This window comes from Molothrus ater, chromosome 5, assembly GCF_012460135.2.
Source record: "Molothrus ater isolate BHLD 08-10-18 breed brown headed cowbird chromosome 5, BPBGC_Mater_1.1, whole genome shotgun sequence".
NCBI lineage: Eukaryota > Metazoa > Chordata > Aves > Passeriformes > Icteridae > Molothrus > Molothrus ater.
In genome coordinates this window covers 24,728,456-24,755,926 of record NC_050482.2, presented here as the reverse complement: position 1 = coordinate 24,755,926, position 27,471 = coordinate 24,728,456, and the positions used below count along the sequence as shown (strand labels likewise).

The 27,471-nt window shown below is 38.9% G+C and overlaps 1 protein-coding gene across 1 annotated transcript in view; it reads left to right on the top strand.

The window, feature by feature from the left end:
• Positions 1 to 3,096: 3,096 nt before the first annotated feature.
• The window catches only part of MET (MET proto-oncogene, receptor tyrosine kinase), a 72,034-nt gene continuing 47,659 nt past the window's right edge, over positions 3,097 to 27,471 (top strand). The window contains exons 1-3 of the mRNA XM_036401670.2: positions 3,097 to 3,132; positions 4,913 to 6,127; positions 18,267 to 18,458. Coding sequence (XP_036257563.2) covers positions 3,097 to 3,132; positions 4,913 to 6,127; positions 18,267 to 18,458 — 1,443 coding nt within the window. The remainder of the gene's footprint in view (positions 3,133 to 4,912; positions 6,128 to 18,266; positions 18,459 to 27,471) is intronic.

Below are 27,471 nucleotides of genomic sequence, written 5' to 3'. Positions count from 1 at the left end.
TCATGCTGTAGGAAAAATAATATTGCCACCCTAGTCAGGATGAGTGACCTAACCTAGAGCTGAAATAGTGCTGAAGACAAGGGAACATGAATTTTAACTCACATTAGCCATTTGAATTCAGCTCAGGGATAATTTTTGTGTTTGCTGCTGACTTTTTCAATTTCCTTGTTCTTTCTGTTGTCTTAAGGTAACTAAGTTCAGATTTAAAACCTTTTTTTTTTTTACCTCTGAACTTAGAAAACAGGTTACCCTCACTAAGTGTTTTAGATATTCTCAACCTTGTGTACAGATGCAATTGGTAAATTGAAAAGTCTGGTGAAGACACATCCATTGTGAGCTTTATCTGTTGAAGCTGATGCCACTGCTGTGGCAGATTTGCAACAACTGATTAAAGCTGGATGAATGGAGCTGTTATCACCCCCTCCCATTTTCCCTGTCCTCTTAAATGATGATGTTCTCTCCATGGCACAGCCTCTGAACCACAGGGAATCAGGTCCTGCACTGGCACAGATTTTAGTCCAAAATAGCAAAGCAAACTGAAGTCTCAGGAGGAGTGGTCACTAGGGTTATTCTATATAAATTTGCCACCTCAACTCTGTCAGAGACCAAAGTAACAAAATGTACTCTCCCACTGGAAAAAGTATAAAATCATACTATCAGCTTTAAAAAGGGAAAAGGCTACCATTTGCTGACAATAGAGTTTTTGAAACATGAATTAACATGGCTCTGCCATCACCTAACCTGAAATGACCTATCTCAGGACTAAATATGTTCTTGTACTAACACTCTCTGTGGGATAGAGGACCCTGCCATTTCCTTTTCTGTAATAAAGCTAGGAAAAATGAGATGCACCAAACAACGAACAAAATGCTTTCATGTCAGCATGTTGTTTGAGCTTGTGCAGATCCATGGAGTGCTTGTGATAAGAGATAAATGGGACCCAAGTTTCTGAAATGAGGGAAAGGCAAACAAGCATGCCTGTGTTTTCTGGCTTCCTTGCATATGCCAGTTTGAACATATTCCACAATAAGGCCAGGCCTGACTTGTCAGTACAGTTGCAAACAGTGCCAAGGAGAGACATGATGTTCAATATTTACAAATTATCACCCAAGTCATAATTAGAGGGAATGAAACTTGTTGGAAGAAGATTACCATTTGAGAACTTAATGGTACAAAAACAAAGCACCAGCCATAGCACTCACACTAATATGACACATCATTACCAACCATTTGCAATGGTTAACCAAAATCTATTTTCTCATCAGTTTTACTGGCTTACTATCTGATGAGGGATGGAAAAATGAGCACATCATGACACTGGCTTTGAAAATATCTCTTACAAAAGGAATAATCCATTACAGCTATTGCTCACTGATGGCCATCACAGGCCAAAACTTACAAGTCATCTGTAGACACATGAAGGACACACACACATGTCACAGGAAGGTCACAAAAGATTGAACAGCATCCATCATTCAAACCAAGCAGAGAAACAAAAGGTTTCCTTGTTTTCATTCTGCAACTGATAGAGAGCAGCTAGTTCTTTGACCTGTAGCTATAGCACAAGTATTTTGGTTCTAATTCATCAAAGTTCAACAAATTACCTTTGAGTGTATGCTATGGAGAGCTGTTGGACCTTTGAAGAAAGACTGAATTTTTAATTCACCAAGATTTCTCTGCTTCTTCAGGATGTATTCAGGTGAAGTGTATTTGCAGTGACCTGGTCTAAAGGTCATAAAAGAGCAGCTCTGTGCTGGAGCTTGCAGTGCAGGAATAGAGAAAGAACCTGGGTCAGATGCAGATGAAAAGTGGCACCAAATGTCATGAGACTCTGAGAAAGAAGGAGCAGAGTTTATATGATGTGAGGACTGTGAAGTTCATAATGCTCTTCACATGACTCCTGTGTTCTCCCTAAGCTATAAATGTCTCACTGTAGGGCATGTTCCTTCTGGTGTCAGGCACCTTGAGAGAAGATTCACAGTATGCTGAAGACCTGGGCTGTGGAGAACCATCTTCCCTAGAGAGCTGCCCACAAATCTGAGCCAGAGCTTCCCATAGGTTGGAATCAGCAGATTTCTGTCTGGGACGATGCTTGAAACATCTCAAAAGTGCACAAAGGAAAGCATGATGATGAAACTCAAATAGAAGAGAAAAGATGACTTGGTTCTCATTTATTGCTCATATTTTCCTTCCTGTAGTGGTAAAATAAAGTACCTATTATTCCTGGCATCCTTTACATCACACTGAATCCCACCTTTGTTCTTACTGTTAAATTTTCCATTCCAGCCTCACTTGCTAAAGGAGTCTAAGGTGGAATTTTTGGTCTCCAGAACATAGATTGAAATCAGTGGTGTTTTACTGACTGTCTGAGGGTACTGGCCTCACATCCCAAAATATGGTTGGAGTGAAAGAATATGTCAGATAGTATTTATGGCTCTAAATACCCCTGCAGTGCACATTGGTACTGATTGTTGGACATCTAGGGATCCTCTTTTTTAGACACTGGAAGAATAGGGAGGATTGTAAACTGAAAACTGAGGGACCTATTGGGTGGGAAATCTATTTGGGAACATTAAAACAAGAATATAGTACAGAGTATACTGCAACAAATAAGGTGCCTGTCAAGTAACCTTCCTTCGATCTTTTTTGCCTGTGTTGGTGGTGCCTCATCCTCATGCAACTCTTGTCCCACCCATTGCTTTGTCTCTCCACTGCAGGGCTGCCTCTGGTAAGTGGTTTAAACTTATTAAAGTAACAGTATATCTACCTCTGGCTGGTGTCAGAAATAGAGCACTTTTGGAATTTTCTGCTTAATCTAGTATTTGTCAGAACACGTTGGCTCATCAGAAGTGAATCTGCAGGAATGCATCACATTTCAGCAGTGTCTTGGGTGGAAGTGCTGGTTGAATAGAGGCAGACAGTCAGACCAGGCCCCCACTTCTCCCAGTGCTGGGGCCTGCACTTGACACTGGCCAGGCAGGATGTGAACATGGATCATGTGTGAATTCTGGGTGTTTTACACAAACTTTGAAAGCTCTTGGTTTCATCCCAGCACAGAGCAGGAAAAAAATTCACGATAGCAAGATGTTACAGAGGATGAGAAGACAGTTTCCTGCCCTATACAATATGGAAGTCAGCAGTTTGTGTACTGGGACTATTTTCGAATTATAGCAATATCCTTGCTCTTTTTTCTTTTTCTTTCAAATCCAGGCTAGATTTGTTTCCAGGATTCTGTTATCACTAATTAATATCAGAAAAATGTTACTGATTTGAAGGATGATCTTTATGTCTCAACACTAGAAGTGTGACTTGTTTTCACCAGCTAATACTTGCAACTAGCCTGTGTTTCTGATTTTTATTCCCAACTCTCAATCATGATTCTTATCAGATAACAGGAAGGAAGAACAATTAGTTTCCAAAACCTATTATTTTGTGTAATTAAAGAGGTAAACCACAGAAAGAATTCAGTGGACACTGAAATAAAGCACCACAAGAATTATTGATGGATTGTTTTATCCAATCTAGTGAAAACACTAGATTTATACACAGCTGAAACAGCTCTGGTCTATAGTAGTATTTTCATTTCCTAATGAAATAAAAAACTGGTACAGATTCTTATTATTCAGTTTGTAATTTTCAAGATCATCTATTTTAAATTATCTTGGTGGTCACAAGCATTTCTTGATTAGCAACAATTGCCTAACTATAGTCAAAGTTATAGGAATTTTCCCAAAGTATGTGATCATATTGCTGTTAGAATGCATAATTGTTTTCTCCATGAAGAAGCTAAATTTGGCTTAGCAAATGTCATGATGTTGACAGAAGAAATCTGGTGTGACAGGGTATAGTGTGGATACTGCACTGAAACGCTCATAACCACAGTTCATTTCATTGATCTTTCGAGGGGGTGAAATATCACACAAGTCATCTGCCTTTGGTTTTTCAAGCCACATCAAACAACTGTGTGGAGATGTAAAAGAAAAAGAGAGAAGTGCTAGATGGTTTGATTTCATCAGTTAATGACTGTAGGTCACTTGATAGCCTTTTGTTTACAATACAGCGATACGCCTGTGTCTTGTAAGGCTCACCAGAGTGACTTACTGCTGTGGTACAGGGCCTAAAATAAAGCTTGCACATGCCAAACACCACATGATGCATAAAATATTCTAATAATACATTACAAAGCCTTGTCAACACGAGGGAGAATGACTATTCCAAGAAGTAGGGCTGGCTGAAAAAAGACATTCTTTTTTCCAAACTGGGCCTTTATGAAAGACAGTGATTTGAGAAGATGGAGAGAGGGAGAGAGAGGGGTTTCTTCATTTGGTCTGGTGGAGAAGTCTCTCTTCCTTGGTTAATCAAAAAAATCAACAGAATATAACTCCATTCAGCTCAAATCTTGGCATTATTTCATGTCTTTTCTATTTCTTACTTTTGATCAACTGTGCTTGGAATCCATTCAGCTCCTTGAGAACTTCACAAATATCTTATAGCCACACATTGAAGTGCTCCAACTGCTTTGTGTGCTGTTGTGCCCTAAGTTTCCTGGGCAGTTTTGCTTTTAGCTATGTGTACACCATCCTGTTCTAAACTGCACCAGTCAGCTGGTTTAATGGTGTTGTGGAAGTAGTCCTCTCTCTTTTGCTGCTCTACAACATTCCAAGGGGTCTTGAGAAATTCATCATAAGAAAATCCTTCTGTGAATTGTTCTAAAGGCAGTGAAATGGGTACCTACAGTGATTGTAGCCGTTTCTAATACAACTATTATGACACTAAGCAAGATTGCAACACTTCTTAAACTGAAATAGCTCAGCTACTGCATGCAGCCTAGAAACGGATTTCTGTTGTCTGATAAACTGACGGTTTAGTATATGAAATATAACCAGTTTTCCCATTAAATATATTTTGACAGATTAGATCTCTGACAATGAAGCCTTTTACCGCATATCCTTCTGGGTTTATTGTATTCCTGTTTGCCTTGCTGCAGAGGAGCCATGGACAATGCAAAGAAGCAGCTAAAAAATCAGAGATGAATCTTGGTGTAAAATATGATCTTCCTAACTTCATTGCAGACACACCAATTCAGAATGTAGTTTTATACAAGCATCATGTTTATATTGGAGCAGTCAATAAGATTTACGTACTAAATGAAACTCTCCAGAACATTTCTGTGTACAAGACTGGGCCTGTTTTGGAGAACCCTGACTGTGCACCATGTGAAGACTGCCGAGATAAAGCCAATTTATCTAACAGCATATGGAAGGATAACATCAACATGGCACTGCTTTTAGAAACTTATTATGATGATCAGCTCATTAGCTGTGGTAGTGTGTCCGGAGGCATCTGCCACCGTCACATCATTCACCCTGACAACCCTGCTGACATTGAAAGCGAGGTGCACTGCATGTACTCACCCCAGGCGGATGGAGAAGCAGATAACTGTCCTGATTGTGTTGTTAGCACTTTAGGAACCAAAGTTTTGGTGACTGAAAAGGACAGGTTTGTCAACTTTTTTGTTGGAAATACTGTGACATCTGCGTTTCAACCTCCCCATGTGCTGCATTCAATATCGGTTAGAAGATTAAAAGAAACACAGGATGGTTTTGAGTTTCTCACAGATCAGTCTTATATAGATATCCTCCCTCAGTTCCGTGACTCGTATCCTATTAGGTACGTCCATGCCTTTGAAAATGATCACTTTGTCTATTTTTTGACTGTACAGAGAGAAGCTCTTGACTCACAGTCTTTTCACACTAGAATTATCCGCTTCTGCACTTTAGACTCAGAGATGCGTTCCTACATGGAAATGCCTCTTGAGTGCATTTTTACTGAAAAGCGAAGGAAGAGGTCCATCCGGAAGGAGGTATTCAACATTTTGCAAGCTGCCTACGTAAGCAAGCCTGGTGCAGCTCTAGCACACGAAATGGGCCTTGGGCTCAATGATGATATCCTCTATGGTGTTTTTGCACAAAGCAAACCAGACTCTTCTGAACCAACCAACCGATCTGCTGTCTGCGCCGTCTCTGTGCGAACCATCAACGAGTTCTTCAACAAGATTGTTGATAAGCAGAACATGAAATGCCTCCAACACTTTTATGGGAAAGAGAGCAAATACTGCTTGAACAGAGTAAGTGATAATTTATTTGTTACATTTTGAGACTTTTGTTCTCTTTGCCTATTCCATTGCCAGGTATCCGTCCCTTCAGTTTCAGTTACAAAATATAAGTCCCTGATCATTGCAGATTGCTTAGCATTGCTGTTGATTATCCCTAAAAGGATTAGTTCCTGTAAATTGAGTATAAAAATCACTGAGGTCTTTATGGGGCTAAAAAATGTAGTTTTTTGCTTGAGAAACTGATGCAGATAAATGGAACGTTTAGGCAGTTATTTCTTTTAATATTTAAAAAAAGTATTCATAAACATTCATGTGCACTGAAGAGTCCTTGAAAAACATCACATACTTAAAAGTAAGTTAATGCTGAATCACTGCCCTTCTCAGAAAAAAATGAAAGAGCTGGTTTGGAATATGGCATGAAGAGCCAGATTGTAATGTGGTTAGTCATGATTGGTACAGAAATAGTTCAACTGGCATCAGTTTTCTGCAAGAAAGTGTCGGTGAAATCTGTATCTGAATGAGAGTTCAGGTGGTCTCGGGTGGGAGGGTTGCATTTCTGTACACCATGACTTCAGGAGGCTGCTGCTCTCCAACCATATGAAATACTGTGAGCAGAGGAAGCACAGAATTTTTCCCTTTCTCTTCTGGCCAGTGTCTGTGCTGGTTTTAGGTCTTATAAAATAAATACAGAATGTGGGAATCAGGTACTTAGAACAGTTACTTTGGAACATGAAACATTAGAATTTTCAATCACCTGCTTATGAAGCAGGCCCCTAAATATCCTACCTGGGGAACTTTCTATTCTCCATTACAAGAAATTTGGAGCTCAGAGGTGGCACACTGTCTTCTACCAGTGGGCCAGAGCCTCTGTGGTGGGGCTCTGCTCAGCCAGTTTGAGGCCAGTGTCAGGACAGATCAACAGCTCAACCTGCATTTAGCAATGGATGGTATCTCTCATATCCCATTGTTGGGACAGCTCAAAGTGAGAGTGGGAGTCACAGACCTTCTTCACCCCAAGTATCACCAGTGTCCTCTTCAGCACAGCTGCTCAGCACAGGGCATCAGGTTAGGATGTTGACACAATGCCCTGGTTGGAGGTGGGAGTCTGTTTTGTCAAAGGGAAGGGCTGCTCCCCACTGCCAGAGGTGAGACAGGGCAGTCTGGGGAGAAGAACCCATTACAGAGACCCTGTGGCTTCTCCCAAGTAGCAGGAATGTGCTCAGAGAGGGTCTGAAGCAATCTGAGCATAACCACAGCAGCCTTGCCATTTGGGGGATGACTGCTTATAGCAGGCCCCAGGTGTTCAACACAGATGTAGCACTGCCAGTGGATGCTGATACAGCAGCTCCAACAGACATAGCATTTCATTCCCTTTTTTGTGGGAGGGGGACAGGCAATTTTCAGGAACTAAAAACAAGTTAGCAAACACTCAGCACAGTAGCTTCTCTCTCTTCACTTTGTTATTGCTGTCCTAATTTTTCATTTCAGGTAGTCACATCCTTTTTTTTTCTTTTTTCAGTTCTTTTTTAACAAGAACCATTGTCCTTCTCTGAAAGTATTTTATTCTATATTCCTGGGGTATATGATTTGTGAATGACTGTCTTTAAAGCTTGTGGCCTTTAACTTATCTCATTTTCCTCTTGCCTATACACACATTTCATAAGGTGATCTCTTCAAAGCAAAGTATACCATTAAAATATTGACAGAATAATTTGCAGCTTTTCACATGCTGGGAAGTACTTTTGTGTTTCAAAAGCTTTTCCAGAGTCTGCTGCTGCTTTGCATATCAGAATGAGTGTCTTGTACTGCCAATGTGTTTATTATAGTTGCCTATTTTCAAGAAATGTCATCAGAGCTCTGATTTCTGCTACATTAAATTGATAAAGAGAAAAATGTTTCTATGATTTCTTGTGATTCTTTTAAATGGCATAAAGGCAGTCAAAAATTTTTGTCCTGATTGTTTGCTTAACACTGAAATATCAAGACTGTCAAGCTTTGCTGTACCATTTCCTTTGCCTTATTCCAGAGGGCTCATTAAGGCTTCACTAAAAAGTGTCCTTTGAGGTTTTTCAGGTTTCAACTAGCCACAGAGATTGGCAAGAATTTGCCAACCATCTTTTGTACACCTGTTTTTCTCTGGTGTGTAAAGTAGACCTGAAGGGTTGGAATGTGAAGGAAGGGAAGGAGCAGGCAGAAAAAGGAAGGCACATTATTTCTTATGCTTGGCCCAAAAATGTCAAATCTGGTCTTTCCTGATTTTGCTGGAGATTAAATAACACTTAATAAAAAAAGATTCTCAAACCCCCAACTCTTCTTAGGCCCTTCTTTGTACATTGTAAAAGTGTACATGCAGGCATAAAACATTTTTCCCCTTTTTGTAAGTCACCTTCAACTTAAAAGAAAGCTTTTATAAAATCTGAGAGTTTGTCACAGTTTATAGTTGCAAAGTTCAAAACTTGGTTTTTGTAATGTAGCCAAGATGATTTTTCTCTTTGATGTCAAGAGAATAAAACCACAGATCACTCATGCAAGTGAAAGTCACTGACCACTGCAAAATTAAGTCATAGGACAGTGAAAACAGTCCAGCAGTGAATATGGTATACCACTAACTTCAACATTAAAAAGAAAAATGAGCCTCTAGCACTCTTTGCAAGGAAATGCTCTCTGATAATTTACAGTTAGAGTCTGATTTATGAAAGCTATTTCATGTTATCAAAAAAAGGTCCCCCAAGACAATTGTACATAATTTTGTTTGACTTCGGGTAGTCCATCTTTTTAAGTGGCTGTCCCTCAGGACTGTTTCATCTGAGGCTTCTAAAGGTAGAATTAGATCAAAATAAACCTGAATGATACATCCAAAACACTTCCTCAACTTTTTCTTCTCATATTTAAAGCAAAAATAAGTAAAACTTCCACTCATCTTGATATAATAAGCAAAATTTGTTCTGTTTTGGCCTTGTTTTCTAAAGGAATGAAGTTTATGTGGCCATGCTATTTTAGGTCTGTCTCTCTGTTAGTTATCCTTACAGCCTCAGCAATAAGAAATCTTAAAGGTGTGAATTCAGGTGTGAATCCAGCGACGGGTCCCATATAGGCTCAGGCTATGGAAACTGATGAAATTTTAGGAGTACCTTTCTAAACCTCAGAAGGAGTCACAAGGAAGGTATTGCCCACCCATGGGAATAGTCTCCATTCAGAGCTTAGTTGAAGAGCAGAGTCAACCAACCACAAGATATAAATCCAGACAAAACTGTGCTTCACTTACTCCAGTGCTCATGGAAAACTTAATAAAATCAAAATAAAACATTTCCAGTTGTGTTTAAGTGTAATACATATTAGGCCAAAACCTGGGCTCACTGAAGTCAGGGTTAGGAAAAGTGAATCTGATGGAGCATCTGATTGATGTCAGACATACTTCAGCAGAGCTGTGACCAGTTAGTACTGCCTAATAATTTCCTTCAGGGAAGAGCTGGCTGACACTTAAATGACAGCAAGATGGAAACATAACTGGCTTTGAATTAAAAGAAAAATTGGGAGTAATAGTAAGGAGGTTTTATTGCTTGAGTCAGGACAAAGATATCTGAGAGGTGGCTGCTGGGGGAGGGGTGTTGAATCACTGTTCAGGAATCTCCCACAACAAAGAGAAAACTGGATGTAGTCTTTCAGCAAAGTTTATTTGGTCAGTTAGTCATTATCAGCCCCAGTGTGGTATCCCCAAAGCAGAGGTGTGCTTAGATGAGAAGACAAATGTTGCTTACTTCATTTGCAGTCATAGTCCAGTAGTGTGAATCTTTACCATGTATTAAATGGGATTTTTCAAGTGAGGAAGATGAGTTGATTTTAGCCTTGACAATCTCAACTATACATTTCAGTTGTCATTAGATATATCAGGATCTTACAGGCTTTTTTTTGTCCTTTCTGCATCTCTTATGTGATAAACTATTGTAAGCCAAATTACCTGACTTATGGACTTTCATGATAAAACACCTCTAATGATGAAATCCAAATTCAGTTCTGTAAAGATCTTATGTCTTTGTTTTTTCTACAGTTAAGTTCAGGTGAAGGCCTAAAATACTTAGACCTTACAGGAAAAGAGAAGTCACAGACAGGCTTTTGCTACCATGCCCCCAGGAAGTGTCATAAAGCAAGACAAACTGGTCACAACTCCTGTTAAATGAAAGGCACAAAGAGTTGGAAAACATGAAAGGAAAACAGAAGATCACCAAAACAAAAAAAAAAGGGAAGGTAAAAGAAACACATGGTGATGCTTCTTTATTACCATTACACACATGACAGATGAGTAAAATTAGGTTATGCTTATATTGTAATGGAAGAAAATAATTGCTGCCTTCTATCATGAAACCGCAAAGGCATTTATTGATCTGTCATCTTAAGGCTGTGTCTAAGAATATTTAATAAAATAAATAGAAACAAATAACTCTTTTGAGGCCCTGGAACTGTAATATCCCACACCGTTTGGCATAGAATTTTGTCAGGTTTAAAAATAACACCACATATCTCTGATTAAAATGGGTTGCTGTAAATTGCTCAAATAGTCTAACAGCACTGAGGTGTTTTTATATTGTGACTAGAATGTGACTGAATATTTTCCCTAAAACTCAGATACCAGAATCCATTAGATTTGTCCAGTCATTTATTCCTCTGGAAATGCTATATCAGATGGCATACAGCACTCTGCCTGGGCATGAAATCTGTTCCCATTTGTATGCAAGCTCCTCTGTGGGGTTCTGACATCTCAGAACAATAACTGAGGAGGGCAGAATGATGGGCAGAGTGCACTGGCACCCTTTAAGACATGCTTAAACCCTAGTAACAAGGGGATAGGCTGCATCCACATTCCTGTTCTGCCTCTCTGCAGTGAGTCCTGGCAGTACCAAGGGTCTCTGCTGTGCCTGTACCAGTGGAGGGCAGGCAGGGTGTGCTCACCAACCTGCTCCCCTCCACCAGCAGGTACATGGCCACCAACCCAGCTGGCCATGGAAGACCTGACTGGGACAAACAGCCAGGCATGAGGGATTGCAGGGAGAGTCTGGTCTCCAGTTGAACTGCACAGGAGGGACGCAGGTATGAGTGTGTAGGGGTGAGGTATGAGCATGGCTGTGGGTCTGGGAAGGTTATCTCAGGCTGAACCAGATTTAGCAAACACTTGGCTGCAGAGGGAAGGGACTGGCCACATGGACACCCTTATGAGGGAATTACTGAGAAAAGGACAAGACAAGGAAAAAGGCAGGTCGGGGAGTTTTTTAGGAAAGTGCCACACCTCCCCTAGTGGTTGATGTCTTTGCAGGCTCTTGGGAGCCCCAGGAGCTATGGAGTTTGGGGGCGAAGCTCTTAGTTACCTACGGCTTCAAAAACTACAGTTTTCCTTCTCTTGATGTCCAGTTAGGGACCTGTCTTTCCTTGCTTCCCAGTGCTGCTGCTTGGCATTTTATCATCTTCTTGATGAAAGCTGGATTTCTCTGTGAAAAAGTAGTATCCATTAAACTACCATTTTCTGCAAAGGGCACAGCTTTATCAGCCAGAGTTACTAATAATGTTCCATTTCCAGACTTTTTAATCAAATTCTTCCACTGAAGGCATGGTTCCCTATTGGTTATTAGTGTGGAAAAGTGACTCTGCTGCTTTTCTCTGGAATTGCACAGAAATCATTTCAGGCAGAAAGTAATTTTTATTTTGTTAAAATGAATATCTGGTCATGTGGTTTTTATGTCTCAGTTTCTGAAGGCACTTAAATAAGTCTAAAGACTAGAACTGAACAAAGTGTAATTTTGTTATCCTATGTAGCCTTGCAAATTAGAAAAATTTTATAGTCCCACAAAAAGAGATGTTCAAAAAGTATACTAGTAGTAACAGAATACTAAGGACACTCCCTGAAGATGTTTAATATTGAGATCTGAGCCTCTTTTCCTGGGTTCAGACCAAATTCTAAGACTCCTTAGTCCCAGATTAAGTTCCCATCAAGTCTGCTGATGACTATTCTGCAATGGGACCATCTTAGCCCCTTTTGAAAGATCTGCTTGGATTTCTTTAAGCACATTCCAAGTTCCAGAGAAAGAGAAGCTGATCATGCAGCACTCTGTATGCAGATCTAAGTCCTGGATCCATCCCACCTAGCTTTGGTAGGTGGTTGACACATGAATTTTTCTCGTATTCTGCTGCCAAACAATGGAGAGACACATAAGTCCTGACAAAGCAGGCATCTGCCTTTCAGCTCACTCAGAACCCACCTTACCTCAGCAGTTTTCTACTTACTCTGCTTATGCTGACTCAAGACCACATCTGGCCATCATTATTGCTCACTAAAGCAGCAGTAGGTAATTACTATCCAGGAGAGAGCTGTGTTACTCAAACTTTCTAGGTGGCATGTGGGTTTCTGATCTCAGACAGCTTTGCATCAGAGTGGAATTACTCCTCATTTCCAAACATACAAGTAAAACCAGAATCAAATCCCACAGTAAATTTAAAAAAAGTAATAATAATGCTGAGGCAGAGGATCCATGGCACAAATGGTTCAGAAAGCAAGTGTAAGCCACATGAAATTATTACTCGTACTGTCTACAGGGTGTGTGAAAACAAAGAAATGCTAGAGAAATGATCTTGCAGGAAGTGATAATGACAACTTAATTTTCTTAAAGCAGATGCCACCTGCTTTTATACACAGTCTGTGGAAATTAGGGCAGATTGCATGATTTTCTTCTAGTTTCTTGAATTCTTTCTGTCCCACACGTCTTGCACCACTGTTTTGGCAAGACATGCAGTTGTTGTGCAATGTTTTGGTGGAATAAGGGTCTCCACATTCAGCATTATCTTTGGATAGCTGGTCTAGATGGAATTCCCAGCTTTTCTATTTTACCACAGCTTCAGTGTCAGTAAGGACTTCCATGAAACATGCACCTAATAGACACTACAAATGTACAGCAAAACTGCTTTCATCAGCACAATATCTCCAATGCATTACTTTATTTCTTAAAAATGTGTAATTAGTCAACACCTCTTCTTTGATAATCTGTATAGTGAGTTAAATGCTAAATTAATATAAAGGAAATCAGCAAAACACAAAGATTACTTAGGTCCATTTTGTCTACTGAATCAATAGGATTTACTTAGTGCTAATGCACTAACCAGATTATGAGAACTAATGCAGTACTGTTCAATGACAAAAGCAAATAACTCTTTGAATGATCTTGACAAAAGAACATAAAATCATCTTAATTTGTATTAACTAATTACATTTAACAAAGATGTTTTTTTATCTATTACCTTAAGTGAAGCATCAGTACAGCAACTTCCCCCATCTCATTTTAGGAGTAGATCAAAGCAACAAGAATTAGGAATACTGAAATGATATTGTGTAAAATTTTACACTGATGGAGTTCTTTTAAAAATTTTATTCTCAGAAAGGGACATGCTTTCTCTGTATTCCATATAAAAATCTTTCAATTGCTTTCAAATACATGAGGAGTATTGGGAAGAGGAGGAAGGAAGAAGAGGGAAACATTTCTTTGTTTAAAACAGAAGAGGAAGAAACTCTTCTACCTTTTAGAGTAAAGCTTCATTGCCTCGGCAGAAGTTCTTAGAAGCAGAGAACCCAGTCCCCTGTCCCAGACATGTTCTGTCCTGCATGAACACTGGGCTGAGTTCACAGCACCCACACACCCTCAAGGTGTTGTTCGCCAGTCAAGAAGAAACCAGAAGCACTGTGTCTCTGCTTCTATGGGAACTGTTTAGCACATGAATTGGCTTCCACTGGCAAAATCGTGCCCTTCAATATGATTAATTTTTCCCTTCCTTAGGATTACAAGAATCATAATTACCATGACGATGATCAAGTCACTCTCATCCTCAGACAACTACCTGGCTTCACTGAATTATTTGGGCCAGAATTACATTCTTGTGTTTTCAATGGAGAGAAGCAGTGATCAAATGCACTTCTCACCTGAAGAGAAATAATGAAAACTACCCAGAAAATTAAGGTGTATCAAGAACCGCAAACCTACATTGGCTGAAAATACATGGAAATATTTAGAGAGGAAAATATGATAAGGTTCTTCTGTGTTCCTCATGGTTATTTTCCTGTTCAGAGTTTGCTGTACATGTAAATTCTTCACCATTATGTGTTTGATTCCAATTGGACCCACTCTGAAAACTGTAATTTGATTATTCATCTTAATTCACTGACTTCCACAGGAAAAGAGACAAGGAACTTATACACTCTCTTAGATTTTAATGGTCTTGGTAACCCATTTGTTCTGTAAAATCACCAATTCATTCAGAAACTCTACAGTAGTTTCTTTGGAAAAAGATTTTTGCCATTTGCAGACATCTGGATCCAGGTAATTTAACAATAGTTTATTTCTTCCTACTCCATGTTATGCCACAGACCTTAAGGGTCTTTTCCACCTTAAGGGATTCTTTGATTCTATGAAAGGAGAAATGCTGTTGGCTCTTGTTGGTGACCACTTCTCTTGAGGGAGAATCCCAGAGTTCACAGTAGAAAAAAATTTTGATACTTTGAATTTTGATTCTTGACAGCCAGCAAGTTAGAAGTCATATAAACAAACCAGCAGGAAATAAAACTCATGCATATTCCTACTTTCCTTGAGCTTTACATTATGACTGCACTATTTTATGATTGGCACTAGGAAATATCACCAAGTTACTTTCAGACCATTTCTCCAATTTGTCAAATTAAATTTTAATTTTAATGATGTCCTCCAAGTGGCTCACAAGACAGTATGAAATGTTCTGCAGTGATTAAGTCATTGATCTCCAGTTTATTCAAGACATTAAACAAAATATCAAGACATTATACATAATATCACTTTCTATATGAGCACTGCACTTAACTAAGAGTAGGTTTTAACGAGCTCTAGAAGAATGAGCCTGGAGGAATGTTTCTCCAATTTGCAGTCACTGCAAATTAGAGAAAAGCTCACAAAAATATATTTGGATTTTTTTCCCTTGGGTATAGTATTCAGACCAGAGACTAGACTTTTGGATTTTCTGACACCGACCTAACCAGGTTTGTCTGTGATTTTTCACAAGTTTTTGTAAGAATTCCTTCCCTGCTTTGCACTTTTGGCTTCAAATATGCAACTCTGTCTGAAATATTTTGTTTTTATGCTCACTGAATATGACATATATACCATCAGTTACCTGCAAAACAGTGACAGCTCCTGATAGCTCAGCTCAGCGATGTCTAGAGACATTTTTGGCATTTTTGTCTTCTGTGGACCAAATCAAGTGTAAATTCCAGAGCACCACAGCTTCCCGTATGAACAAATAAGATAACATTAATTATCTTCTACCCTTCTGGACACAGCTGTAAGGCAGGGCTTGCTCACACCTCACTGCATTCCAGCAGCACACCTGTGCCAGCTTAACAGTAACAAAGCCCTCTCTGTGAATCACAGGCAGAATTGGCACCTCTTGTCCTACAAGAGAAGCAATATAGCTGAACCCAGGCACTTACCCGTGCTCTAATTGTCCATTTCAATAGTTGTGTGATTTCTCAGTGGAACTTGGCATGATACCCAGAGTGCATCATCTGACATCAGTTATTTTTCCACATTGACAGCCAAATGGATAGTTATGTGTATACTGGGAGAGAGGGAGGGAGGGGGGGAGAGAGAGAGAGAGCAAACCAGACGTAAAAGTGTTAATTTAAAGCAGCATGTTTGACAAAGTTTTCCCTGTTATCAATCTTCCTTTAGTTTTCTAAGTAGCCTTTTAATCTCTGCATTTCTACTCAAAGATCAAAGCCTTCCTATTTCTTGAACAGCCAACCCTACATTATGGTAATCCATGAAGTGCCAGGTTTTTTAAGAACCATATGTGTAACAATCTACAGGTTCTTCAGCAGACAGACAAAATTATGGCATCTCTGAGGAAGGCTGAGCTGACTTTGTGGCTAGCTGACTTTGGAGAAGCTAAGGTGTCAGGGTAAGCAGGAAAGTCTAGCCACTTTTTCCAAAGAGCTTGAGCGGGGTTTCATGAGGCAGCATGTTAGGATGCTTGAATTGTGATGAAATGACTATGTAGGAGGAAGTACTTTAAGCTTAGCACAGAAACATCTCTTTCCAAAGTCTTTGCTTATGGAAAAAAGCAGTTACAGGAAAGAGCAAAGATCCCATGTTGGGGGAGGGTAAATTCAGAAATCTGCCTTATTTCAAAAAGCATGAAAACTGTACATCTTTCTGCTCTTGAACTATTCATACTCATTGTATGAGTAATCTGCACAGATGTTTCAGAAATACTTTTACACTGGGTAGGATATGAGTGCAACAGAATACAGCTTTTCACTTGTTTGGTGGCCAAAACAAAAAAAAGCCAAACTTGCCCATTGATGATCTAACTCAAATACTGGGTTAGAAAAAAATAAAGTATGTTCAGTGTTCCTAGTTCAAAGTATTAGTTCAGTTCTGCTGAAGAAAATACACTGTATATTAAGAGTTAATAAGATAACTAATACAGTACAACCTTTAGTATGTGGATAACCAAACTGTTAAGTCACTGCTGTACCACATCTAATTTAGAAGCCCTTTTTCTGTATCATTAAGACACTGCGCAGAGATTTCAACTGCTCATTTGGCCTGATGTAGGCTTTCACCTAAATGCTACAGTAAATTGACAGGGCACCTTCAGAAAAGCTGGCACCATTGCTGACTACAGCTCCTAGGGGCTGCAGAAAACCTCACCTGCCAGTGCTGTTGCTGGGCTCAGCTCAGAAACATCACAGTTCAGCAGCAAAGGGCTGAGCTACTAGGCTGAACATTTTCTTGATAGTATTTTCAATGCCTTGATTTTCAGTCCAGAATTCACCAGAGTTAGGCCAACAAGAAATTCTTCATTCATTGCTTTCTTTTTCATACTCTGAGAAAAGACATCTGAATCTAGAAGACAATAAAATTTTCTCTTTCTAAAATTTTTCTACTTGCTCTGTAAGGGTATGATGCAGATCTGTTTGACTTAGTAACAAGAGTCTTGACTGTCTTGAAAAGGTTTCATTCAAGCTTCTTTAAAGATTTTTTAAAACATGTTTTTAAAACATGTTTTGTGACAAAAAACAAATCAATAAGAAAATAGGAGAAATTAGGCTCACTCTTGATTTCAACAGAGGGAACCACTGTAAGATCCTTTATAATCTTCCTAAATGTTTTTTCATAAAGTATGTCACAGTGGGAACATGCTACATGACTTCCAAATTTAAACTGTTAAAAGATAATTTAAGAGATTCCTGGTTATTATCTTTACACAATGTCCCCAAAACAGATGATGTAATATCAATAATAATGAAATTATTATTGATAAGCTAATATAATTGAAATCTATTAGTAATAGATTACTATTGAATTGTTAGGAGGTTATATTCTTCTTCAGAGATAACGTAAAGTGTTTTGTTCAAGACCTTTTTCAATGAAAATTAAAAACGTGCAATCTCTATTACCAAAATGAAAGAGAAAATCCTGCAAATGCAGCTGTTATTTTAGTACACTCAAGACATCTAGAGATCAGATGAAATAGTGCATGAACCGCAGATGATCAGTACAAGAATCTGAGTAATTATCAAAATCTGTCTTCCCCTTAGTTTAATCAGAAACCTGTTTTTCCTAACTTATCTCCCTTTTCTTTCTCTGGCTTCTTCTCCACTTTAGTGTCTTATTTCTGAAAAAAAGTGGTGAGAATAGAGGGAGAAGAATATTGGAAATTGTTATTTTAATGTAAAAATCATATTGTTAGAGAATTTGTTTTGAAAACTGTTTTAGAAGTAGGTGTGTCATTGGGCAGGCTCTGTAGTATAAGAATTCTCAGACTTTTGGAGAAGCAGCATTATGGAAGTCACTAGGAGAAAAGATACCTTGATATATGTGCTTATACACGTATCATCAGGTTAAATAAAGACCCTATGTCTTATTCCTCCAGACATGATTTTAAAAGTTAATCGAAACATTCCCATAACATTAAGAAGTTTTTGCCCTCCTCATGGAACATCATAACTGATGAAGCAATTAAGTTTGAAACATCTTAAAATACTTTTGGTCGAATGCATTTGTGCTAAATGACTTCATTCTGACAAAGATCTATTGCTACTCGTAAAGACAGTGCTCATCTGTACTTCATTTTCAAACAGGCTTTTTCAAGAAACGCTTCGTACTGCAGAGCACAGGATGATGAATACCGCTTAGAAGTCACCACTCCTCTGCAGAGGGTTGACTTGTTCATGGGCCAGTTCAACAGTGTCCTGCTGACTTCAATTTCTGTCTTCACCAAAGGGAACCTTACCATTGCTAACCTGGGAACTTCAGAGGGCCGCTTCATGCAGGTAAATATTACCATATTACCACAGTAACTTCACAATAAAAACCATACTAGCCTTTAGCAGGACGGTGGAAAGGGAGGAGGATTATTACCCCAGTTTAAAATGGCATTAGAAAATTGAAATTACCAAATAAAATACAGCTTCTGTAATATAAAGTGTCTAATAGAGCATTCAGTATTTTAAGTGTTTACCTGGAGCTTGTGGTTTGAAACAGTGGTTGCGGAGCAAATTCTGCCATGAGCTCTGACTGTCTTAGTTCACAGAATAATTTTGGTCCATACAAACAAGAGTTCTTTCAAAGACTAAACTGAAAGCAGTGTCTTGGATAGACATCAAATATGCCTCAACCTCAGCTGGGGCAGAAAGGTCTAAAACAGTGACTGATTATTCAAACAGCTTCAAAAATACACTTTGTATGTATCTACACTCTAGAGGATCAGATTATACCTATTCAATGTAAAAGGCCAAGACAGTTTATAATGTAGAAGCAGGAGCCTCAGCATTAGTTGTTTCTATATACTGATCCACTCCTCTGGCTCCAAATTCCTTGCTAGTGTAGCCATAGCCTATGACTCACAACTGTAGAATTGAGATTAGCTCCTTCTCCACCTACTTTCAAGTTTCTCTGAATGTGTATTAGATTTTCAGGCTCTTGCTCACTCCTATCTCACTCTGTTCTGTTGGATTACAGTTCTTCCTGTCCTAAAACAAGTTTTTCATAAAAAGTGATAAATCACCCTCCTGAGTAGTCTGTCTTGCTCCTCTAAGTACATAACTAACCTAGACAGGTAGATTATACTACATGACTTCTTTGTAGGTGACTAATTAAATAAATATAATGAATACAAGCAGCAGTCTTTTAAAATCTTGGCCATAAAAATCAAACACCAGAAGACAAAGACAAAATACTTTGAGTTCACCCAACTTATTTCAAGCACTGTCATCCTGTAGTAACTTCCTTGGAGAGCTTGACTTCTCCAGCTGCCAGAGTCCAGCCTGGATGTGCATCTCAGCCTGGATCCTTCTTGCACCCAAGGACCTGTGTTATTTCGATTTGCCAGTACTATTTGTCTTCTAGAAAACTTCCTGAACTATTGACAGCCTTCTGGCCTTCTGGTTCTGTAGGCTATAGAGAGTCATCAAAGTTAATGAGAAGACCATCAGCTGCTGTGCCATTCCAGTTTTCCCATTTCCCATAAGCTTCCATTAGAAAATAGTTGGGCACATGTAGCCTTTAATGGAACTAAACCTTTCCTTTCTTCTCTCCCTTTCCCTCCTCTCCTTGCCGCGTGCAGTGCATAGGGTTATATATTGTTCTCAGAATATGCACCCTGTCTGGATAAAGGGAATCCTATACCTCCAGTCGTCTGCTCAGACTGGACACAGAACCAGCTGCATAATGCAAATTCTGTAATGCTTCTACAGGCAAAGAGTTCAAAGTGATTTGCCACAAAGGGCAGATGAAAAAGTAGAGAAAATCATGTTTCTTTTTTCCTTCTCCAAAAAAATTTAACAAAACTTTCAATGACAACCCTGCCAGTTTTACCTTAACTTCCCATGATGACCTTGGTAAATTTAAGCTGCAGTTTGTCTTCTGTGCAGGAGATGCAAATGCCAAGAGCTACACACTGAGCATGGGCCCAAACTGTACTCTGTTCTTGGAAGCAGATACTGATTCACACAGCAAAATGAGCAATTTGTTTAATCTTTCTGAAGTAATTTCCTTATCTACAAAATACAATTAATAACAACTACTCTCTTACTCCCAGCATTACTTCTGGGCTGTCACAAAGCTTTTAGGAGGGTTTGGTAGAAAGCACAAGGGAGCATTCTTTTTATTTATAATGTTCTTTAAATTATTCATTCAAATCCTGCAGCACACACTTCATTCAGATGTTTGCTCAACTCAAGGAACAATTAAATATTTCCAGAATACATTTCCCATTCCTGGTTTAGTTGCAGATCAAAAGAAAAAGCTATTGTGTAAACTGCACATGGCTATTAGCAGAAATATTCTCATCATTGAATCAGACTGGCTTCAGCTACAGGGGGAAGTCAGCATTGGGTTCATATTGTACTAAATAGGAGCTCTTTCCTTGAGGGTTGGGTGCAGCTAGCAGGAGAATAAGCATACTGACTACCTTTAATGATACTACCTCCAAATAAAAGGTTGGTATTTGTTTTGTCTTTGAATGATTTTGGAAGGGATATCAGATCTGTAGGATACAGAAGACCCCGATTTTTGCAGATTTTAATGTTCTTTTTTTTTTTCTCTCTAATAGTGATTTAGGAGTGCTTTCAAACATGTTTGTTAGGAAATGCCCAACTAAAGTAGATTTGTAGTGTTTCTATGGAAATATAGCTATTAACAGCAATGAGATTAAGATCATTAAAAATTAAGCTATTATATGACCATTACTGGAGTAAAATGGGTAAAAAAATCAGGATAATCTAACAATGGCTTAATTCATCAAAAGGATATCCCCAAAGACTTCCACACATTTTTAGCAAAGAAATGTAATGTTCTTTTTTGTTTCATTCACAAATTTGTTGGAACATATCACAAAGAATCCTCACCTCTTCTGACTTCACAGTCATTTGCACAGATCTTTTTAGGTCTTTGTACAAGTAAATATTGAATTTTCCTGTGCAATCTCCTGTAACTTGTAGCTATTCAAAGCTGATTTCAGACACAGGCATGCTTTCAGAGAAAATTGGTTACAAAATTCTACCTATCAGAGAACCTGTTTTAAAACTGGTTGTACTGTGTTAGTATTTTGAGAACATATTATCATGCCAACTATTTAAAAGCAAAAGAAAAAGTATTCATGTATAGCTTTCTATATTTAGAAAATCAGCTCAGCCCTTCAAGGGCACCCAGTTCATCTTATATCTTTTTTGAAATACCAAACCTTACTATATTTAGACAATTTGGTTTCTGACATAAATTTCAGTACTTGTAGCCATCCATGAGATTAAAAGCAGTAGTCATACAATATCTCTGTCTTTGATGACAGCACCCTGAAGTGTCCAGATATGCATCAGTTTGGTGAAAGTAATGAACATTTGAATCACTTTTCTGCTGTATTAATTTAGGGTTTCTTTTAGTTGTTACGAAAGACTGGGTGAGGGGAGGACGGCAGAGGAAGACCTCTTGAAAGCTTAGTGATCTTGTCATCTAAATTGAGTTGGAACTCCAAGCCTGCACTGTGGAAGCCAGAAGGTGCAGCAGCAAGCTATTGAATCTGAGAGAAATTGATTTGAAAATGTTTCTCATATACCCCCATTATACTTGTTTATACTTGATCAGCAGCCAACCACTTGAGTCTGTCTTTTTTTTTCTTTCCTCTTTCCTGTCATCTTTCCATCTCCTTTTGCTTTTCTTCTTCTACTCATCACTTTCTACCTTCGTGCATTCCTCTTGTCTCCAACTCTATTTCTATCTCCATCTATTTTTATCTCTTTACCTCATGGCTATAGCACAGCATTACTGCAAAATTCAACAGATTTAACATGTATGTTTTTCCTTCTGTAGGTGATGGCTACCAGATTCTGGGGTTTTGATGTATTTAGGGATTTATCACAATGAATAGTTCCTAACTTTACAAGTGATTCCCCCAAAGCTTATAGCATTACCAATAACCCAACTCAGATCATAGCCCACATTTTACTTTTTTTAAAAAAGATTTCTAAAGAACCAGTAATAATCAGAATGCAAAGGCCTGTATGTTTTATCCAACCAAGGAATACTCACCTGTTGTTTTTTGCTTTTAGTTTGATAAAATAGAATTATTCACTTGAACAGCTTTGGAAAGCACTAACACTGGAAAGTAAATATAGCCTCTTTCACTAAATGTTTCTTTTTTTTCAGCCAAAATCTGGAACTAAAATAAAATAAATCAGGATGGTCCAAATACAGAAGATGCATGTGTTCTAAGGAGGATAATTAGGGCCATGAGGTGAATTCCAGATTTCTCCTGAAAAGTACTGCAGCCCATTCACATACTGAGCATGTTTTGGCTGCCTCAGAAATGTCAAATCTGTATTTGGCCATGAATAGATTGGAGTTTGTAGTCTACTAAATATTGTGGAGTTTCTGTTACAAAACAGACCAGTAATAATTTTTCTAAGACAGCTGACATGCATGAGACAGAAAAGAAAAATGGTTTTACTTCCTTCCTAAGCTGGAGCCTGACAACAAACTTTTTTTTCTCCTTCTCTTTTTTTTTTTCTGCTGAGAAGTTGCAGCTGTTTCAGCCTTTCTTATTGTGCTTGTTTTCAGACTGTGACTGGGAACACAGACTGTAACTACAGCTGTTGGGTGCAAAGTGAATCAGGTATTTCACAGTGGTTATTTGATTAGAAAACAGCACCCAGTCACACTGCTAGAGCTGAGGGAATCAGATTTTCAGCTGGTCTAAAACAGCCTTATTCTGCTCAAACCAAGCTACTCTGAGAATACAACTCACAGCTAGAAAAGACACTTATATTACCAGCCAGTATTTTGGGAAATTATCGTTTCTGGAAAAAAAAACCAACTCTGTGATATATTGAGATAAAATATCATTCTTTTTTCTTCTTGGTTTCAAGGCATTTTGGGTTTTTTCTACCTAAAATTGGCGTTATTTCAGAGAGTGTTTTTAGAGTGACGATGAAATGAGTTCTTCAGGAAGGGGAAATCTTTGTGGTAGTTCTGGGAAGTGTGGGATATGGGAACGTCTACCAAGATTTATTCTTGAAAGCTCACATTTGGTCTGGCCGTAACAATGAACAAGAGGTCAATGCCCTTGACGTAGCAGAGGCTGGATTTCAGCCTGAGAGTATGTGTGGAAGCAGAATAGTGCATGTGCCCCCACACTTGAAGCTGGCCTCAGCAACATAGCACCCCAGCAAAATCACCAACATTACTTGTTGGTGACCTTCTTGAGGAAGAGGGGACTAGAGAAGTTTTCACTGTATGTTTTGCAGCTAAAATGGGCAACCACTCTCTATAGATGCAATTTTGGCAGCAGGCCCACCTCATCCTTCTGACTATGCCAGTGAAACTCAGTGCACAGCAGGGCAGCAGTAGTGCAGAATGAGGGACCCCACCACAGGCCCTCTCATCTTCATGGTTCAGTGGGACATCCATCCATTCTGTTGCTTCTGGAGGTGAGGAAAGGGTCTTCCCATGGGCATACATAGACTCTGAGGTGCCATCAGCCACATGCTGGCTGCAGTCCTGTCCCATCTGGCTGAACACGAGCCAGATCTAGCTGAAAAGACAAGCATTAGCAAAACATGGTAATGCACTGTCATGTCTGAACAAATTCTGGACAGAAAACAGCTTTGGGCACAAAAACCAAAGTGTGATGGTACAGATAGGCCTTGCTGGAGTACTGCACACCAGGCAACAGGCCACTCATCCTCCCAGGGGGCTCTCTGCACTTGTTAGACATGCAACAGTACAGATTAATGCAAGCCTTATTCTAGAGAACCATTATATCCCAGTATTTTTAACCAGACTTTTTTCTAAGAAAAGTTATATGGGGTTATAGTAAAGCTTCAAGGAGCAGAATTCTGGCAGGACCTAAGATGGAGAAGGGTATGAGACAAGTAAAACCACACAGTCATACCTTTCTCAGTACCCTCCAGCTTCTGGCACTTAGTGACCCAGAGATACTCTGAGCTGGAAATTGCACCCATATTTGGCACTTAGTAGTCATTTGTGGACTCCTTTCTCCAAAGTTTTGCTTACTGTTTTTTTAATTTATTTTTGTTTTCTCCTCTGTGGCATGCTGTGACAATGACTTTCATAATTTCATTCTGCTTTGAATGATAAAGAGCTTTTTGGGGTTTCCTTAACCTGCTGGCCTATCATTTCTTTTGTTGCCTTTGATTCTGTCTTATGAGGAATAGGAACGGGGCACTCAAAAATCAATGGTTTGGGAAATTCTCACACACTGAGCACAAATCTGTTGTCTTTCACATCCAAGTAGACAGAACACTTGATAATCACACTCATTTCCCAGGAACACTTATGATTAAAAACAAACACCACAACCAAACTTTAACACACATCTCAGTTCCCCAAAAAGAGAGAACTTAGCATGTGTTGTAGCTGCTTTCATAGACTACATGCCAGGGAACATAATGCGTGCTACAGAAATCAGTGAAAAAAACCCATCACATCTGCTTTTTATTTGTAACTGCATTCAAGGATTGGGAAAATTTGTCCCAGAATTCAGCAAGAGACCCAAGTCTTCAATGTTGCTCTCCTCTTGCAAACAGCAAAGCAGAAAGACCTCACCACTCCAGGAATCAAGACTCAGAGCCATGGTGCCTGTCAGCAAAATGAGTTGACACAGAGCAAAGAAATTCAGAGCTTTGCATCTTTCATTGTGCTCAGTCAAATCCAGTTTATACCGTGGTGTGCTAGAAGCCACAGGCACCTTTGAATTTATCAAACTCCTCTTGATGCAGTTCCTGTCCCTCTAGACAAATGTTGTTGTGATAAAACCCACCCGTGCAAGTGGCAAGCCATATTGCACTTGAACCAAGTGCAAGAAGGTCAAGAAATATATGAGCATGGACTTTAAACCCTACAGAGCCTGGAGGAGGAAAGAGTGATGGGATGCCCATGGAGTCATTGCAAAGGCTGTCCTCAGTGCCCACTGTTGTCCTGTCTCAGGGGCCCAGCAATTCATCTGGCTTTTCAATACTGGCAGTCTGACCTATTTAAGGCTACATGCAAACTGTACAAACAAGCATTTGTAGGAATGTGAGTAGCTGCAATCCTTCCATCTTTCATTTTTAAGCCAACAGAAAACTCTGTCAGACTCTTGATAAGCAGCATTTTCATATTGGTAGCTCGACTTTTGGCATTTATGATAGCAGTTCTTTCTGTGGTAAAGAATGTATCTTGATTCTCCCAGGGAAAAAAAGGTATCAAACACTGCATAATGCAAAATCCATGTAGCCAAATTAAAATTAACACCTGGTGCTGAATAACTGGTTTGGGAGCACATATGTTTTAATATTCAGTTTGAGTAGAAAAGCTTACACTCTTCAGAAGAGATCCATTATATTCTTCATGGATTAGAATGATATACAGCATTTAGAGAGCTACATATGTGCCCTTTGCAAGGCTAGGCTGCATATCCCAGGGCATTTGAGACATTGCAGAATTTAGTTAACCCTGAGCCTATCTCTGCTGGATAATGGCATACACCTGCCAGACATCTAGGGAAAAAAATAACAACATGATACTTAGATTGGATTCCTTTTAGAAGGCCTCTCATTTTTGCAGAAGATATTTCAACATGTAGACAGTAACATTTGTAATTCAATCCTGCTGACTAGCAGAACTGAGCATTGGAATGATTTTTAAAATAAGCTGTTGCATGCTCGTTTTCAACTCAAGTTATTACAGTCTTAACTTGCCATATTACACACAGACAAACCTAGACTCAAGTCTTCATATTTAACATTAATACTAGCTGATGGCAATGAAATAATATTTAAATTAATAACTTTAGTGTTCATGGACCTAAGTGATCACTGACTTCCAGTATTAAAGAATACATTAATATATTCATTAATTAATTAACTGTTGGCTGTTATCTTCATGGAAGTATTTCATGGAAGTAGTCTGAGCAATGCTGGAAGAAAATTGTGTGTTTTCCTCTAAATAGAGAGACATAAATATTGTGTTTGTCATAGTTACTGGTATTGAACATGATTCTCAAAAGATATCAGAAGAGCCTCACGGATTTAAATGAAGGGTCCATATAGTTCAGTTCTCTGTCTCCAGTGGTATTGACAAGTGGATGCCTAGTGACCCAGACACACATAGCTTCTGCTTCGAGTTTCCAACTATTTTCTTTTCTGGGAATTTCCTGAGCTATTGACTGTTGTCTGTTTAGCTCTTTCCATGTACCTGTGCATTTTCCCTTTGGATATGCATATCTCTTGCGTTCTTATCCTTTGACAGGGAGTACCATAGGTCATCACATATTGCTAGGATGTCATATTCTTTTGTTTGCTTTGAACCCAAGTCTTTTTTTTTTGTCTTTTGTCTTTTGGTGTTTAGAATTTTATTTAATAATAGAATCATTTAGGACTGGAAACACCTCTAGTATCATTGAGTCTGACTATTAACCTAACACTGCCCAGTCCACAACTGAACAATGCCATTAAGTGTCACTTCTACATGTGAGTCACCAGAGACACATCCACTTCTCTGGGCAGCCTGTTCCACTGCTTGACAGCCCTTTTAGTGAAGAAATGTTCCCTAAAATATATTCCAAACCTCCCCTGGTGGAACTTGAAGCCATTTCTTCTTTTCCTATCACTTGTTACTTGGGAGAAAAGACCAACCCCGAGCTGGCTACAGCCCCTTTTGGGTAGTTGTAGAAGATAGTGTAGGGTTGGTCTCTACCAACTCATGATTATCTATTCCTTTATCATAGAGATTCCATACATACCATACTCAATCATTGTTCATTACAGCATTTTGATCATCTCTGGTACCCTTCTCTATGCTTTTCCCCTTTTTAAAATGCTCTTTTTTTTGCCAGGAGGCAAGTAGAACTGCACAGAGATTTTAAGTTTCAGGCAAGCCATGAATTTATATGATATCATTATCATTATAATTACCCTGATATCATTATCAGGGTGTTTTCTGGTTTGTTCTCTAATCCTTTTCTAATAATTTCTAAGTTTTTATTACGTTGGTTTTGGCTGCTGATAAGCAGTTAGATAACTATCTAACATATACTGCTTTAAATTAATTTTCATTGGTGTAATTCATCTGCCATTTTATTGCCTTGTCTTGTATTTCCTTATTTCCTTCTGCCATCCTTCATAGTCTATCCTCATCCTAACCACCTTGAATACCTTCAGATCATCAGAAAACTTTATCACTGGACTGCTCAACCACTTTTCTGGTGACTTTGACCATTTACTACAAATGTCTGTTTGTTCTCCTTTGGTTAATTATCTGTGCTAGACCTTCCCTCACTCCTAATTGCTTGAG